Raw genomic sequence first — 13,451 nt, 5'->3', positions numbered from 1 at the left:
GAGCTGAACAATGAGAACATTTGGGCACAGGGAGGGGAACATCACACACTGGGGCCTATCCGGGGTTGTGGGGCAAGGGGATGGATGGTGTTAGGAGAAATACCTAATGTCGATGACAGGTTGATGGGTGCAGCAAACCATCATGGCACATGTATACCTATTTAACAAACCTGCATGTTCTGCACATGTATCCCAGAACTTAAGTATAATAAAAAATAATATAGAAGCAAACCACAAACATTTTTTCTTCCTATCCTGAAATATAAGGTAACAATTATGATTATGGCAGAGAAGTTATTTTTCTTATTTATATGTGCAATTTTTTAACGTGGTGTTTAAACCACACATTTATGGGTTAAAAATATATAGTATGATCTGTGCCTCTAAGGAAAAGATTGTTCTCTTGTGGAAACCTCATTAGCTCATGATTATGTTATCCTGTTGAGAGTCTAGTCTTTATAGTACTCCAGGTATAAATATTAAATGGAAATATTTATACTAAATTGTATCAAAGAAATTTAACTAGACCTTTTTCATCAACATGAGTTGTGCTTTAGAACTCATGTTTCTAATTTTAGATTCTCCATCTAGGATTATGAAATAATGTAGATGAGAAATTTCTGAGATGGGTTATCCTAAACATCAGTTCATTTTTTTCTGAAACTTATTGACATGATCTTTTATTCTACGTGCTAGAAACTCTCTAAGCATTTGAATAGCATATGAAAATATATAATGTTTAAATATTCAAAGGCAAAAGATAGCTCACTTAAAAGAAATACTGTATGAATAATTAAAATAAATGCAGGACCTGGCCACAACATTGCAAATTACTGCCTTAAAGTCTTTATGGACAGGCAGTTCTTTAAAAATAGAAAGCTGTTTTAATCAAAGCCAAATGTTTCTATTTTTAAATTCTTGGCACACTTCTTCAGTACAAGATGATCTTCAAAAAGAAAAAGGCAGATGTAGCTGCCAGCCTGCAGTGCTTGAGCCCCAGGGAGGTAGCACGGTTTCATATAGGCAGGCATGCTTGTTGCTTATGTTTTCTTTGGACAATCGGTATGAAAGAACTGGACTGTGGAAAAGCTTGGCCTTTGGGTTGTGAGTTGTTTGAGTTGTGGATATCTAACTGGTGTTCTGTAGCACAGAGTAAAGATAAATCGCACAAGGCATTTGTGGGTATTACAAATAAAAAGGTTCAGTACCTTACAGAACTCAGATTGATTCACCTTTAAGTCTTATAATGTCTGATAAAAAAGGAGTAGCAAATAAAGCTTAGCAACCTTAGAAGGGTGGTGTTGATCAGTGTGACAGTGCTTTAAGAATTGTTGAGGCATTCTAGGTAAACCACTGCTTATAAATGTTACAGATCACAGTAATCCAATTTAATTTTCTTTGTTGTTCAGATTCCTGGTAAGGATATTTAATGATGTGGATAGATTTCTGACTGAGCTAATACTATCACAATAATTCCCTTGACTTGTAATATTTGTAAGCACCTTATAAAGAGAAAATAATAGGCTTTCTCTAGGATTTTCTGTTATAAACAGCTATTTTTCAGTCTTTAAAATTGAGAACTTTGTAAGATAATACAAATAATACTTCGTGTAGTAATCTCTGTGAGGAAGCAACACAGTCAAGGATTTTCTTCATCAATTGTTATGCAAAAAATCGTGAGTTTTTTTCTTCTTCAATAAATTCAACATAGACTCTTTTTCAGTTAGGTTAATGACAATGCCACTTGAGTAAATAAAGAATTCAATTTAAAATGACTTAATCTGTTATTTATGTTTTATATTTTAAAGCTTGTTTTAAGATTTTTCTTCTTGGATTCACAATTCACCAAATGAAAGAGAGCATGAGTGAGCTTCCTGTTGCAGAATAAAGAAACTACTCTAGCTAGTTTAAGCAAAAAGTATTTAAGGAATTAAGTGCTTACAAAAAACATTGGAAGGGCTGGAGAGCAGGCTTTAGATTGACTCTTCAAGAAGGATTCTAATATCAATAACTCAGCTAACTTAAGGAAACCTCAGCTTCCCCAACCAGGAAGCTCCTGTCACAGCCGCTGAACCCAGGCTCTCAATGTCCTAGCTGGAATCTGGGAATCAAAAAGCCACAAACAGAATAAATCTTGAGCAAACTCGCTTCCTGAATGTAGCAGAAGACATAATCTGAATGTTGTCTAGGCTTTGAAAGCCTGTGAATGTATTTTACATTAAAATCAATAATCCAAATATCCATGTTTCACCACTATTCATAGGATTTCCAGTGTTCTTCATGGTATTTATGGTAATATTCCAAATATCTCACAAATAATTGAGAGTAACTCCCCTCCCATAGCACCCATGCTTTTTTGCCCCATGTCATGCAGAGCAGGCACTGTCCCTGATCTTTTGCTATTCTACAGTCTCTGACATGTATAGCTGTTCTGATAATGGGTACCACTACTCTACCATACCCAGCAGTACAGCTGCCATACTCTCCTGCTATAAACTGAACCTTAGTCTCTTTCTTAGCTTTACCAGGCATAACAGTTCTTTGCCTAGTCCTTATCTTGAGTCATGAGGATCTAGCTAAATGTGTACATCCAGAAATGTGTTGGATATACATAGTACTACTTCATTAAAACTAAGTTTATTTTTTTGAAATTTAGTTAGCCATTTTGTAACACAGCCATCACTAAAAATTAAGTTATATAACCTGAAAAACTGTCAACCTGATGTTATAGAGCAGAGCTAGGAAAAGATACACCATAGTACCTCATTATATAGTATATCTGCTATAAAGATACAGTAGATGTACATAGCATTAAAAGCATAGATAATACTAAATTGCAAAAATAAAAATATAAATTTAATTTGGAGTACTTATTGCTTTTGTGTCTGTTTCCAATAAGCTGACATGAGTGAGGTGATTGTGTGTTTCTGTGCCCTAAACAATGACCTTGCCCTCATCTTCAAAGTCAATCATCTCCATATCAACATGAAGAAGAATGAAGACAGACCCCTCTCTCTCACCATATACAAAACCCAAAATGGATTAAAGACTTAGATGGAAGACCTGAAACTACAAAATTACTAGAGAAATAGAAAGGGGAAAAGCTCTATGACATTGGTCTAGGCAATAATTTTTTAGACATGACCTGAAAAACACAGGTAACAAAAGCAAAAATAGACAAATGGAATTGTATGAAATTAAAAAGGCTCTGCACAGCAGAGGTAAAAATAAACAGAGTGAAAAGACAACCGAGTGAAAGGACAACCTACAGAATGGGAGAAAAAATATTTTTAAACTATACATCCGTTAAGGGGTAAATATTCAAAATATATAAGGAACTCAGACAACTCAATTGCAAGAAAAATAACCCAATTAAAAATGGACCAAGGGCTTGAATAGCTATTTCTCAAAAGACAACATACAAATGGGCAACAGGTGTATGGAAAAAATGTTCAACATTGCTAATCGTTGGAGAAATGCAAATCAAAATCACAATGAGGTATCACCTCACTCCTGTTGGAATGGCTATTAACAAAAAGGCAAAAGATAGCAAGTGTTGGTGAGGATGTGGAGAAAAGGGAACCCTTGCATAATGTTGGAGGAAATGTAAATTAGTACAGCTATCTTAAAAAACACTATGGATGTTCCTCAAAAAATTAAAAATAGTACTACTGGCAATCCCATTACTTGGGCATATATTCAGAGGAAATGGAATCAGTATGTTAGTGATATCTGCACACTCACGTTTATTGCAGCACTATTTACAACAGCTAGGTTATGGACTCAACCTAACTGTATATGAATGAATGAATGAATAAGGAAAATGTATATATACACAATGAAATACTCTTCAGTCATTAAAAAAAAAAAAAAATCCTGTCATTTACAACAGCATGGTTGAACCTGAAAGACATTACATTAAGTGAAAAAAGCCAGGCACAGAAGGACAAATACTGCGTGAGCTCACTCATATGTAGAATCTAAAAAAGTTAATCTCATAGAAATAGAGAGTAAAATGGTGGTTACCAGAAGTTGGGGAGGGTGGGTGAGTAGCCTTGGGGAGATGTTGGTCAAAGAATATAAAATTTCAGTTAGATAGGAGGAATAAGTTCAAGAACTCTATTGTATAACATGTTGACTATTGTTAACAATAATATATTCTTGAAAAATGCTGAGTGTAAAGTGTTCTCATCACAAAAATGTTAAGTGAAATGAGTTAGTCATTCCATCATGTGTATATATTTCAAAATGATATGTTGTACAGGATAAATAAATAAAATTTTATCTGTCTGTTTACAAAAAGTAAAACAAAGTCCAGTATCTCTTCTAGGCTTCCAAGCAGACAGTCTTCTCTCATTAAGGCTGGTCTCTGGCACAGTGTGGGCATACAGCACAATTTATTTGACTTCTCCATTTCAGTCTATTTCTTATCCTCTTCTTTTCCCCTTTGGCCCAAATAACACCATTTTCTGGCTCATTACTTTCTACCAACTTACCAAACTTACCAAAACAATTACTCACCTATCGGTTCTTAGCTACTTGCCTTTCAAGGAGAGAGTTTGTGGAAAATAATTTTGAAATAGCTTTTTCCTAAATAACCATATACAAGACTGGCCTTATAGATAGGAATTTGTGAATAACATTTCACTTATGTGTATATGTGTTTTGAGGATTTGATTCTTTGATTATTGACCTTGTTACTTTTCTTGCACCATGATATGGAGGTGAGGTCATTTGCTCATTTCTCCCCAGTGAAGAATGGAAACTCTAATTTCAAGGCCATTACCTCCTAGATGCACTTTCTCACCCTTATACCACCCATGTAAATGACCCCAGGACATTGAAGCAGGTTTCTCCCTTTCCCTAGGGGTCTCCCTTCCCTGGATGGTGATCAACTCAGTCTCATTCCTGAGCACCAAAGTTTCTGAGTTATGTATACATGGCAGTAAATAAGCCCCTTGGAGCAAGATAATGCATGATAATGAAAGGGTCTCCACATTCTCGTCTTTTCAGGGCAGCCTACTTTTTAATATTCAAATGAAGTGACTATAAGCTCCCTCTTGTGTGGACCAAGGAAGTCCAGGGTTGTTCCTGGTGTTTCAGAAGATTCTCAGAGGAATTTTCTCAGGGAATATTTTACATCTTGCTCTAAATCACTGCTCCTGGCTTCAACTCATTAAGCACTTGACTTCTTGTTCCTTCTCTGAAGTTAGAAATTCTCCTCCTACCCCCTTTCGCCCCATGGGTGGACAAAGCCCCCTTCTCTATAATTCCCTAAGGCACCAACAGGGTAGTGACAAATCTGCTGCAGTTTGGAGAGCAGTCACAGCACAGAAAAGGACAGTTTAACCCTAGGTTTTACATACCTCTAAAGCCATTCTTTCAGGATTCCCCCATTGGGAATTATTGACCACCTCTCTCCTTTGGCTTCTATCTGTTCTTTTATTCCATCTTCTCTTTCTCTGCTCAAATTGAGGACCCCAGTCTCTAGTCTCTTCTACTTGCCTTCCCTGGAAAGGGAAACTAACATCTGAGAAACTGAACAAATCAAGCCATTCATTAAAGACACTCTTTTATAATATTATTCAGAGAAATTTGGCAGTGTTTTGTTTTAACCTGCCTTTTTGAAAACTAAGCATATGGATATATATGTGCTACTGTGTGAACCAGTGTGCCTATTTGTTTCTTATATTACCAGAGATACTTTGTTTTTCTAATCAAAATAGCAATCCTCTCTCTGCCACTCCCAACCCCAAAGGTAGCAATGACTGCAGTTAAAAAAACAACAACAATTTTTCTTTGTGATTAGGTGATTCCAGGGCTGGTTCTGATTTGTTTTATAGCCAGCAAAAAACTTCTGCCTATAAATGAGAAATATTTTAAGCATTCAGACATAACCTTGCTTTTTTTGTTGTTCACTCTGCATTTGTAAAAATCTGAATGTATCTTTGTTAGTGGAGGCTTTTGCTATCTTAGTGAACAATGCCGTACAGTAGTAGACACTGAGAAAGTCTGAAATAGCTCACGACTGTTAACTGCCAAACTATTTAAGAACACTTGGATAGTTTGACGGCAAATTTTTCAATCACTATTAAATTACTTCTGTGCCTTGGAGGGTCACGAGATGCTGTAAATGTCAAACGTTTTTGTCATTCTACTGGATTTCTATGAGGGACACATGCACCTCAACCATGGCTGGAAAGACTGAATATAAGGAAATACAATTCTAAAAAGTTAGGCGGGGCAAAGGGTCACCTTTAGAGAAAGATTACATAATTACATTATAATAGGCCTTCAGGAAGTACAATCTCTTCTTAATTTTCTTTCACTCTGCCACAGATTTCTTCCTGAGTACTGTCTTAAGAAATTCCTGCACGAAGGAGCAGAAATACAATAAGTATCATTTCAACCATATTTTTCATATTCTTTGGCACACATACGTATTTGTATGAAGTCATGGTCCTTTAAATTTCCTAACCAGTATCCAGGAATATTAAATAACCCTAATTTGAGGTTAATGAATTTATTTCATGAGATAGTTTTTTTTTATTTAATGAACAATTATTCAGTGATTTCTCTACTTGCACATTATAAGTGAGATTAGCTTATAAAAATTTAAAAATTCAAGCAAATTTTTCACATAAAAACAATGTGATGAAAATATGTCCACAAAAAGACAATTTGATGATGTTGCTGGCATGCTGTATACTTACAATAATAAATAAGATAATGCTGCTCTAGTACTTTTAATTAAATATAAAGATGATAAAACAGAATCAACTAATGATATATTGGTCTTGAATACTGGTATATGAAATTTGCTTTAAGGAAAACAAGATGGTTGTTAGACTCTGAAGGCATCTGGGTACTTTTAAGCACATGCGGGGGCTGATGAAATAAACAACTAATTTTGATCAAATGCTCCCTCATCTTGGGATAGGTGTGTATACCAAGCACTACTCTTGGTTTTCTTGGTTGTAATTTCTTTTTTTTTAAATGAGGTAGCTAGCATTCCCCATGGTAAAATAAGCTAAATGTTTCCGATGCAGCTAAGAAAGAACTGGGATGAATAGAAAAGCAAGGAAAGATATGTGGATAGTCCATATAAATGAGAAAGTTGATTTACACAACTGAACTAATTGAATTTTAACAAATAGGAGACAAAAATACCTGTGTACTGACTTTGAGAGCCCCAGAGAGGAGGCGATTGTGTCCTGGTGGTTCGGATTTTGGTCAGTAGGTGACACCCATCAATCCAGTGCCCTTTGGTAGCTTCCTGGCAGAGAAAGGAATGTGTATGAGGTCAGATACTTGTGCTAAGAACAATCTAGATAACTTTTACTCCACCATATTCTTAATTCTCCAATATACTTCCTTACAAAACAGACTATTGGTTTTGCCTCCAGAGGAATTTTTAAATCTGTTCCTTCCTTTAACCAGCCTTCCTAACATCTGTACCATATTTCAGATTTTTATTAAGCTCTACTATTTTAATATCTTCCCAATTAGTTGTCAGGACTCCAGTTTCTTTCCACTCTAATATATTCTTTATATGACTGAATTGATAGTTTTGACAGTAATCAGCATAGTTGATTACTTCACATTTCAGATTTCGTTAATTCCATGTAAGTTCCACAGGCCATATAAGGCCTAATTATGGGAGATGGTCTGGTTAAGATGTTTAGCAAATAGTCTCTAATTTACCCAGCATACATGAGTTGACAGAATAATAGACTATTTTTGCCTGTTTGCCGCTGCCTAGATAAAATTGGTTTCTGATAATCATCGTTCTAGTGGACTTGGCTTTATTAGTAATTATAGTTGAAGCTAAATGTAATTAATATATATTGACCTTCAAGAATCATTTAAATTATATTTTGAAATGTGGGCATTATAAATTACTAATTAAAGAAAAATTAGGGCCGCGATCTCGCTCAAGGTCCGTGTGCGTGCAGGCTGCGGCGCCGCGACTCGTGCGGGTAGGCGTCTGCACTGGTTTTGAGGGCTCGGCGCGGCGTTTCCTGTTCCTTCCTCTGCGAGGCTGCAGCTCGGGCCTTCGGCCTGACCCAGCCCCCATGGCTTCAGAAGAGCTACAGAAAGATCTAGAAGAGGTAAAGGTGTTGCTGGAAAAGGCTACTACGAAAAGAGTACGTGATGCCCTTACAGCTGAAAAATCCAAGATTGAGACAGAAATCAAGAACAAGATGCAACAGAAATCACAGAAGAAAGCAGAACTTCTTGATAATGAAAAACCAGCTGCTGTGGTTGCTCCCATTACAACGGGCTATATGGTGAAAATCAGTAATTATGGATGGGATCAGTCAGATAAGTTTGTGAAAATCTACATTACCTTAACTGGAGTTCATCAAGTTCCCACTGAGAATGTGCAGGTGCATTTCACAGAGAGGTCATTTGATCTTCTGGTAAAGAATCTAAATGGGAAGAGTTACTCCATGATTGTGAACAATCTCTTGAAACCCATCTCTGTGGAAGGCAGTTCAAAAGAAGTCAAGACTGATACAGTTCTTATGTGTAGAAAGAAAGTGGAAAACACAAGGTGGGATTACCTGACCCAGGTTGAAAAAGAGTGCAAAGAAAAAGAGAAGTCCTCCTATGACACTGAAACAGATCCTAGTGAGGGATTGATGAATGTTCTAAAGAAAATTTATGAAGATGGAGATGATAATATGAAGCAAACCATTAATAAAGCCTGGGTGGAATCAAGAGAGAAGCAAGCCAAAGGAGACATGGAATTTTGAGACTTTAAAGTCCTCTGGGGAACTGTGATGTGATGTGGAAATACTGATGTTTCCAGTAAGGGAATATTGGTGAGCTGCATATATAAATTTGACAGATAGCTATTTACATAGCCTTCTAAGTAAAGGCAGTGAATTCTCCATTCCCTACTGGAGGATTTATTTAAATAAAATATGCTTATTAAACACTCCTGCAAAAAAAAAAAAAAAAGAAAGAAAGAAAAATTAGTTGAGAGTATAATATTCTTATATATTTAGAGAGCTACTGATTTAGTGTTCCTTGCTAAAAATGGATTCTTCTGACATGCTATTAATAAAAATGTATGTGGGGGCAGGCTGATATGGATTTCTATTATATGAATCAACACTAGATAATAACAAAGTTGGATGCTTCTTTCTTAAATTATTTTCTGTTATCCAGAGGAAAACAGTGACATCTTTAGTATGGTATTTTAAATCCTTTGTATTCCGACTGCTATTGGCATTTCTATTGTTTCTGCTATACTCTATGTTACAGCCACAGCCATGATAGGCTGTTTATTTAGCAGACAAAATCCAATTCTTCAAGAGCCACCTGAACTTTGTTCCTTGTGAGGTATTTTTTTCCATAGTTTCTCTGTTTACCATCCATTACTCGGTGCTCCTGAAGCAGTGCACTCATTTCTCCTTTCTAGCACTTACCACCATTAGCTGATTGAATTCCTCCCAACAGCCACCCTCTGTGCTACCTGTGAGTAGGAGTAATACTATGTTCTGTGCAATCCAGTCCCCCAAACAAAGCACTTGGCCCACTGGAAGCGATGAAACACGTTTAATTGATTGGTGCAGGAGACACATTCTATGTTAGAGGCTTTTCACTCCTTTCTGTATACCAGAATTGCCAGCAGAGATTTGTGAACCTATAGGTACCAGGACTCCATACCAGACCCACTAAATCAGTATTGTTCAGGGATGACTCAAGGTTTGTGCATTTGGAGCAGAAGCTCCACAGTTAATTCTAGTGTGGGTGTAATTGAATTTGTAAAAGAATAGATCAATGTAGACTAGAACCACTAGAGAAAGTTTGTAAAGAAGGGGCCATGCACCAAACTTTGAAGTTCTAGGAGAAGTTATGTCAGGTCAAGAAAAAAAAAAAAAGAAGCAAAATTACAAAGATGGAAATAAAGGAAACAATAAAGAGAGCAGTTTTTTGAATAGAAGGTTTATATGTTGAGTAATGCTTGATAATTATGGCTAAGCACTATAGGACCAGAGCATGGGGAACTTTGAAAATCTACACAGACTCAGTGCAGTCCACAGAGGCTGATAATCTTAGAAATGGGTGCATCAGTGAATTTCGTAGTCATGCAGCATATGTCTAGGAAAAGGGTAGCTTGATTATTAAAAAGAGGAAGGCCTTATTCATAAATATTTTCTCAAAGCCTGCCTTCTGAAATTTGCCAATTTTTTAAAGAATCATAGAATTTTGGAGATAAAAAATTATTTATCTTTTATCCTTAGGTAGAATTCCACAGAAAGCTTATTTCTCATTAAAAAAAGAAAAAAAAGGAAAGAAATGCTTCAATGGTCAAATAATTTGAGATATTGGATCAAGTGGTCCATTTCCTTTCTAAAATCGACGAGTGAATAGGTTATTTTTTAAAACACTGTATGACTTCCTAAAGCCTACAATATAGTAATTTATATTAGAAATCTCCAAGAGGGAAGCATAGTGAGCAAGTTTTCCCAAACCCTTTGTTAGGAATAGCTTATTAACATGTCACTGGACACTTAATCCTTTACAGACAAGTTCGGGAAGCATATTATGGCATAGGAGTTTAAGGAAATGACCTTTGGAATTAAGCAACTTGAGTAAAAAACCTGACTTCGTGCTGTGAACTGATTTAAGTCGGCTTCATCATTCCCAATTATGAGATTTTTTTAGGTGAGAGCTATAGGTTTTACCTCAACCCATGTGCCCTTTCTCCAACTTATAAGAGGTGGGAAATTATAATGAGAGCAAGCTTCAGACTAGATCCTTCCACAGAAACAAACAATTTATTAGCACACAATCAAACAACAGTCATAAAATCTATTACTCTGCTCTTTTGTGGGCGTTTGATATAAAGACCTCCATCCTTTAGACACCTGAACCAGACCTTGCATGAATAGGCTTATTCAAAGCAGATGTTTCAGTCTTCTAGGTAGGCAGGATACAGCTAAATGAATCAGAATCAGACAACAGAATCCTCTCTTAACAGATAAACATAGTTCCAATTGTGTCCTAAGCCCAGAGCACCTGTGCTGATTTGCATTTTCTGTGGAAGCAGGTATTAAGATAGGATTAGGAGTGCAAAAGGTTTATTGAAGAATAACACACATGAAAGGAAACAGAGGGATTTCATAGTGTGGGAGTCTTTAGAGTGAGGGGCAGACCTGACACAGCAGGAGACTGTCAGCCAATCATGCACCTTGATATCCAGGTGGATCACAGCACCACTCTGAAGTGTGCTGTCTTCTGGGATCATAGATTCCTAAATCCTCTTCATGCAAGGGCAAAAGTACTTGTAAATATTTCTAGCCAGTCCACTTATCTGTGTTAACATTAATTTTACCAGTAAAAATCTCTTCTACCATCACTTAGCTAATTAGCAAAGTTTCTACTGCTGATCAGAGATGGAAATAGTCCAAGCTGTAGAAGTGAGCTCTAAGTGTGGAATCCTGATTGGAGTCCATCAACTGCTAAGCAACCACCTGTGTATGAAATCTTAATTAAGGCTCCTGACAAACAGTTGACCTTTGAACAACATGAGTCTGAACTGTATGGGTCCACTTATATGCAGACATTTTTCAATAAATATATTGGATTTATTTTTTGGAGATTTGCAACAATATGAAAAAACCTGTAGACAAATCACGTAGCCTAGAGATACTGAAAAAATTAGGTATGTCATGAATGCGTACAATATGTAAATACTAGCCTAGTTTATCATTTATCACAGAATATATAGAAATGCATAAAAAATGTTTATGAAAACTTATGCACACACACAGACCATACATGGTGACACTGGCAGTCAAGAGAAATATAAACAAAGTAAATGTTTGTTTACAAAGTAGGTGTAATATTAAGTTATAACTGCATACAATTAACTATAGTACATACTGTACTATTGTAATAATTTTGTAGCCACCCCCTGTCGCTATTGCAGTGAGCCCAAATATTGCTAGAACCTCTTTAAATAAACACCATGTGACTCTCATAGTCTCTGAGTGGTTTTATTCTCCAGTAAGTTGCACATGGCAGATGATATCTTGTAGTTCTCACATATTTTTCATGTTTAATGCAATGAAACATGAAAAACCATGAGACTCATAAGAAGTGCCACTGGTGATCCTGCAAGTACTCCCAAGAAGCAGAGAAAAGTCATGGCATTACCCAAAAAACTTGAATTGCTTTATATGTACCATAGGGTCTGCAGCTGCAGTTGCTCTCTGTTTCAGACAATTCATCTTGTAAACAGACAGCATAAACTTATGGTATCGAAGTACAGACTGCAAATAAATTTTCCTTATGATTTTCTTAACATTTTCTTTTCCCTAGTTTACTTTATTATAGTACAGTATGTAATACATATAACATAAAATACATGTTAATTGATTATGTTATTGGTAAGGCTCCCAGTCAACAATAGGCTATTAGTAATTCTGTTTTTGGGTAGTCAAAAGCTAGATGTGGATTTTCACATGCTCAAGGGTTGGTGTCCCTGACTCCTGTGTTGTTCAAAGGTGAACTGTATTAACTACTTCAAAAGTATAGATTAAAATGTTGTTAATATTCACAATGCAGTCTATGGCAAAATGGTTTTAATGTAAATTAGAAAATGTAATATTACTTCACTTACTGTGTGCTTGGGTTATACACTTAACCTCTTCAAGCATCAACTTTCTTGTTTGAAAAATAAGAATAATAATAGTTTTTACCCTGTTAGCTTGTGAGATGAGTGCTTAACAAAAGAGCTTGATGGATCACAACCCTTATAAAAGTCACTTGTTATTATATTTTGAAGGTGTGGAACATGTACCTGGGGATAAAATATATCATCAAAGTTATCTGGCTTGTTGGTAAAAGAGCAGACAAGAGTCCAAGCTATGGATTCTTAATCTAATAATCCTACCAGTACATTGTCACCATTTTTTTAAATAAAGGACTTTATTTTTAATCATATGAGACAACTACATTGGTGGTCTGAACAAAGTTTATTAATAATTTCTTCTCTTGAAATGCATGTATTACTGGGGTGATTAGGTTTATTAATCATGCCTACCATAAACTCAACCAAATAATTTCCATCTGGATAAGATCTGTATTATTGTGAGAGTGAAAATTTTGATTGGGCATTAGAAAAAGTATATTTTGGGACTGTTGGGTTCTAACTCAAAGATTTTGAAAGCCCAGTGGCAACAAACGCCTGGAGGATAAGAGGCAAGATACATGGAGGTGGAAAATGAGTCAAAAAGGGGAGTGAAAAGATAATAAAGCATGGCTTACAAATTTGGCTCAGAATATCATGCTGCTCTATATGTTACTGATAATCACCTGCATTAGTCAGGGTTCTCTAGAGAAACAATCAATATAGGATATATAGATATATAAAATAAGATTTATTATGGAAATTGGCTCACATAATTATGGATCTGAGAAGTTCCACAATA

At 35.9% G+C, this 13,451-nt stretch overlaps 1 protein-coding gene across 1 annotated transcript; it reads left to right on the top strand.

The window, feature by feature from the left end:
• The first annotated feature begins 7,977 nt into the window (after window positions 1-7,977).
• On the top strand, window positions 7,978-8,942 carry LOC129031670 (calcyclin-binding protein-like). Its single transcript, XM_054478234.2, has one exon. It carries the CDS (start codon window positions 8,076-8,078, stop codon window positions 8,757-8,759), a length of 684 nt encoding a protein of 227 aa, XP_054334209.1. The 5' UTR covers window positions 7,978-8,075; the 3' UTR covers window positions 8,760-8,942.
• Window positions 8,943-13,451: the final 4,509 nt, after the last annotated feature.

This window comes from Pongo pygmaeus, chromosome 11 (genome assembly GCF_028885625.2).
Source record: "Pongo pygmaeus isolate AG05252 chromosome 11, NHGRI_mPonPyg2-v2.0_pri, whole genome shotgun sequence".
NCBI classification, from domain to species: Eukaryota; Metazoa; Chordata; class Mammalia; order Primates; family Hominidae; genus Pongo; species Pongo pygmaeus.
This window is presented reverse-complemented; position numbering and strand designations above follow the sequence as displayed.

Coding starts and splice junctions, on each gene's coding strand:
- LOC129031670 (XM_054478234.2), top strand. CDS start 8,076: ATGGCTTCAGAAGAGCTACAGAAAGATCTAGAAGAGGTAAAGGTGTTG.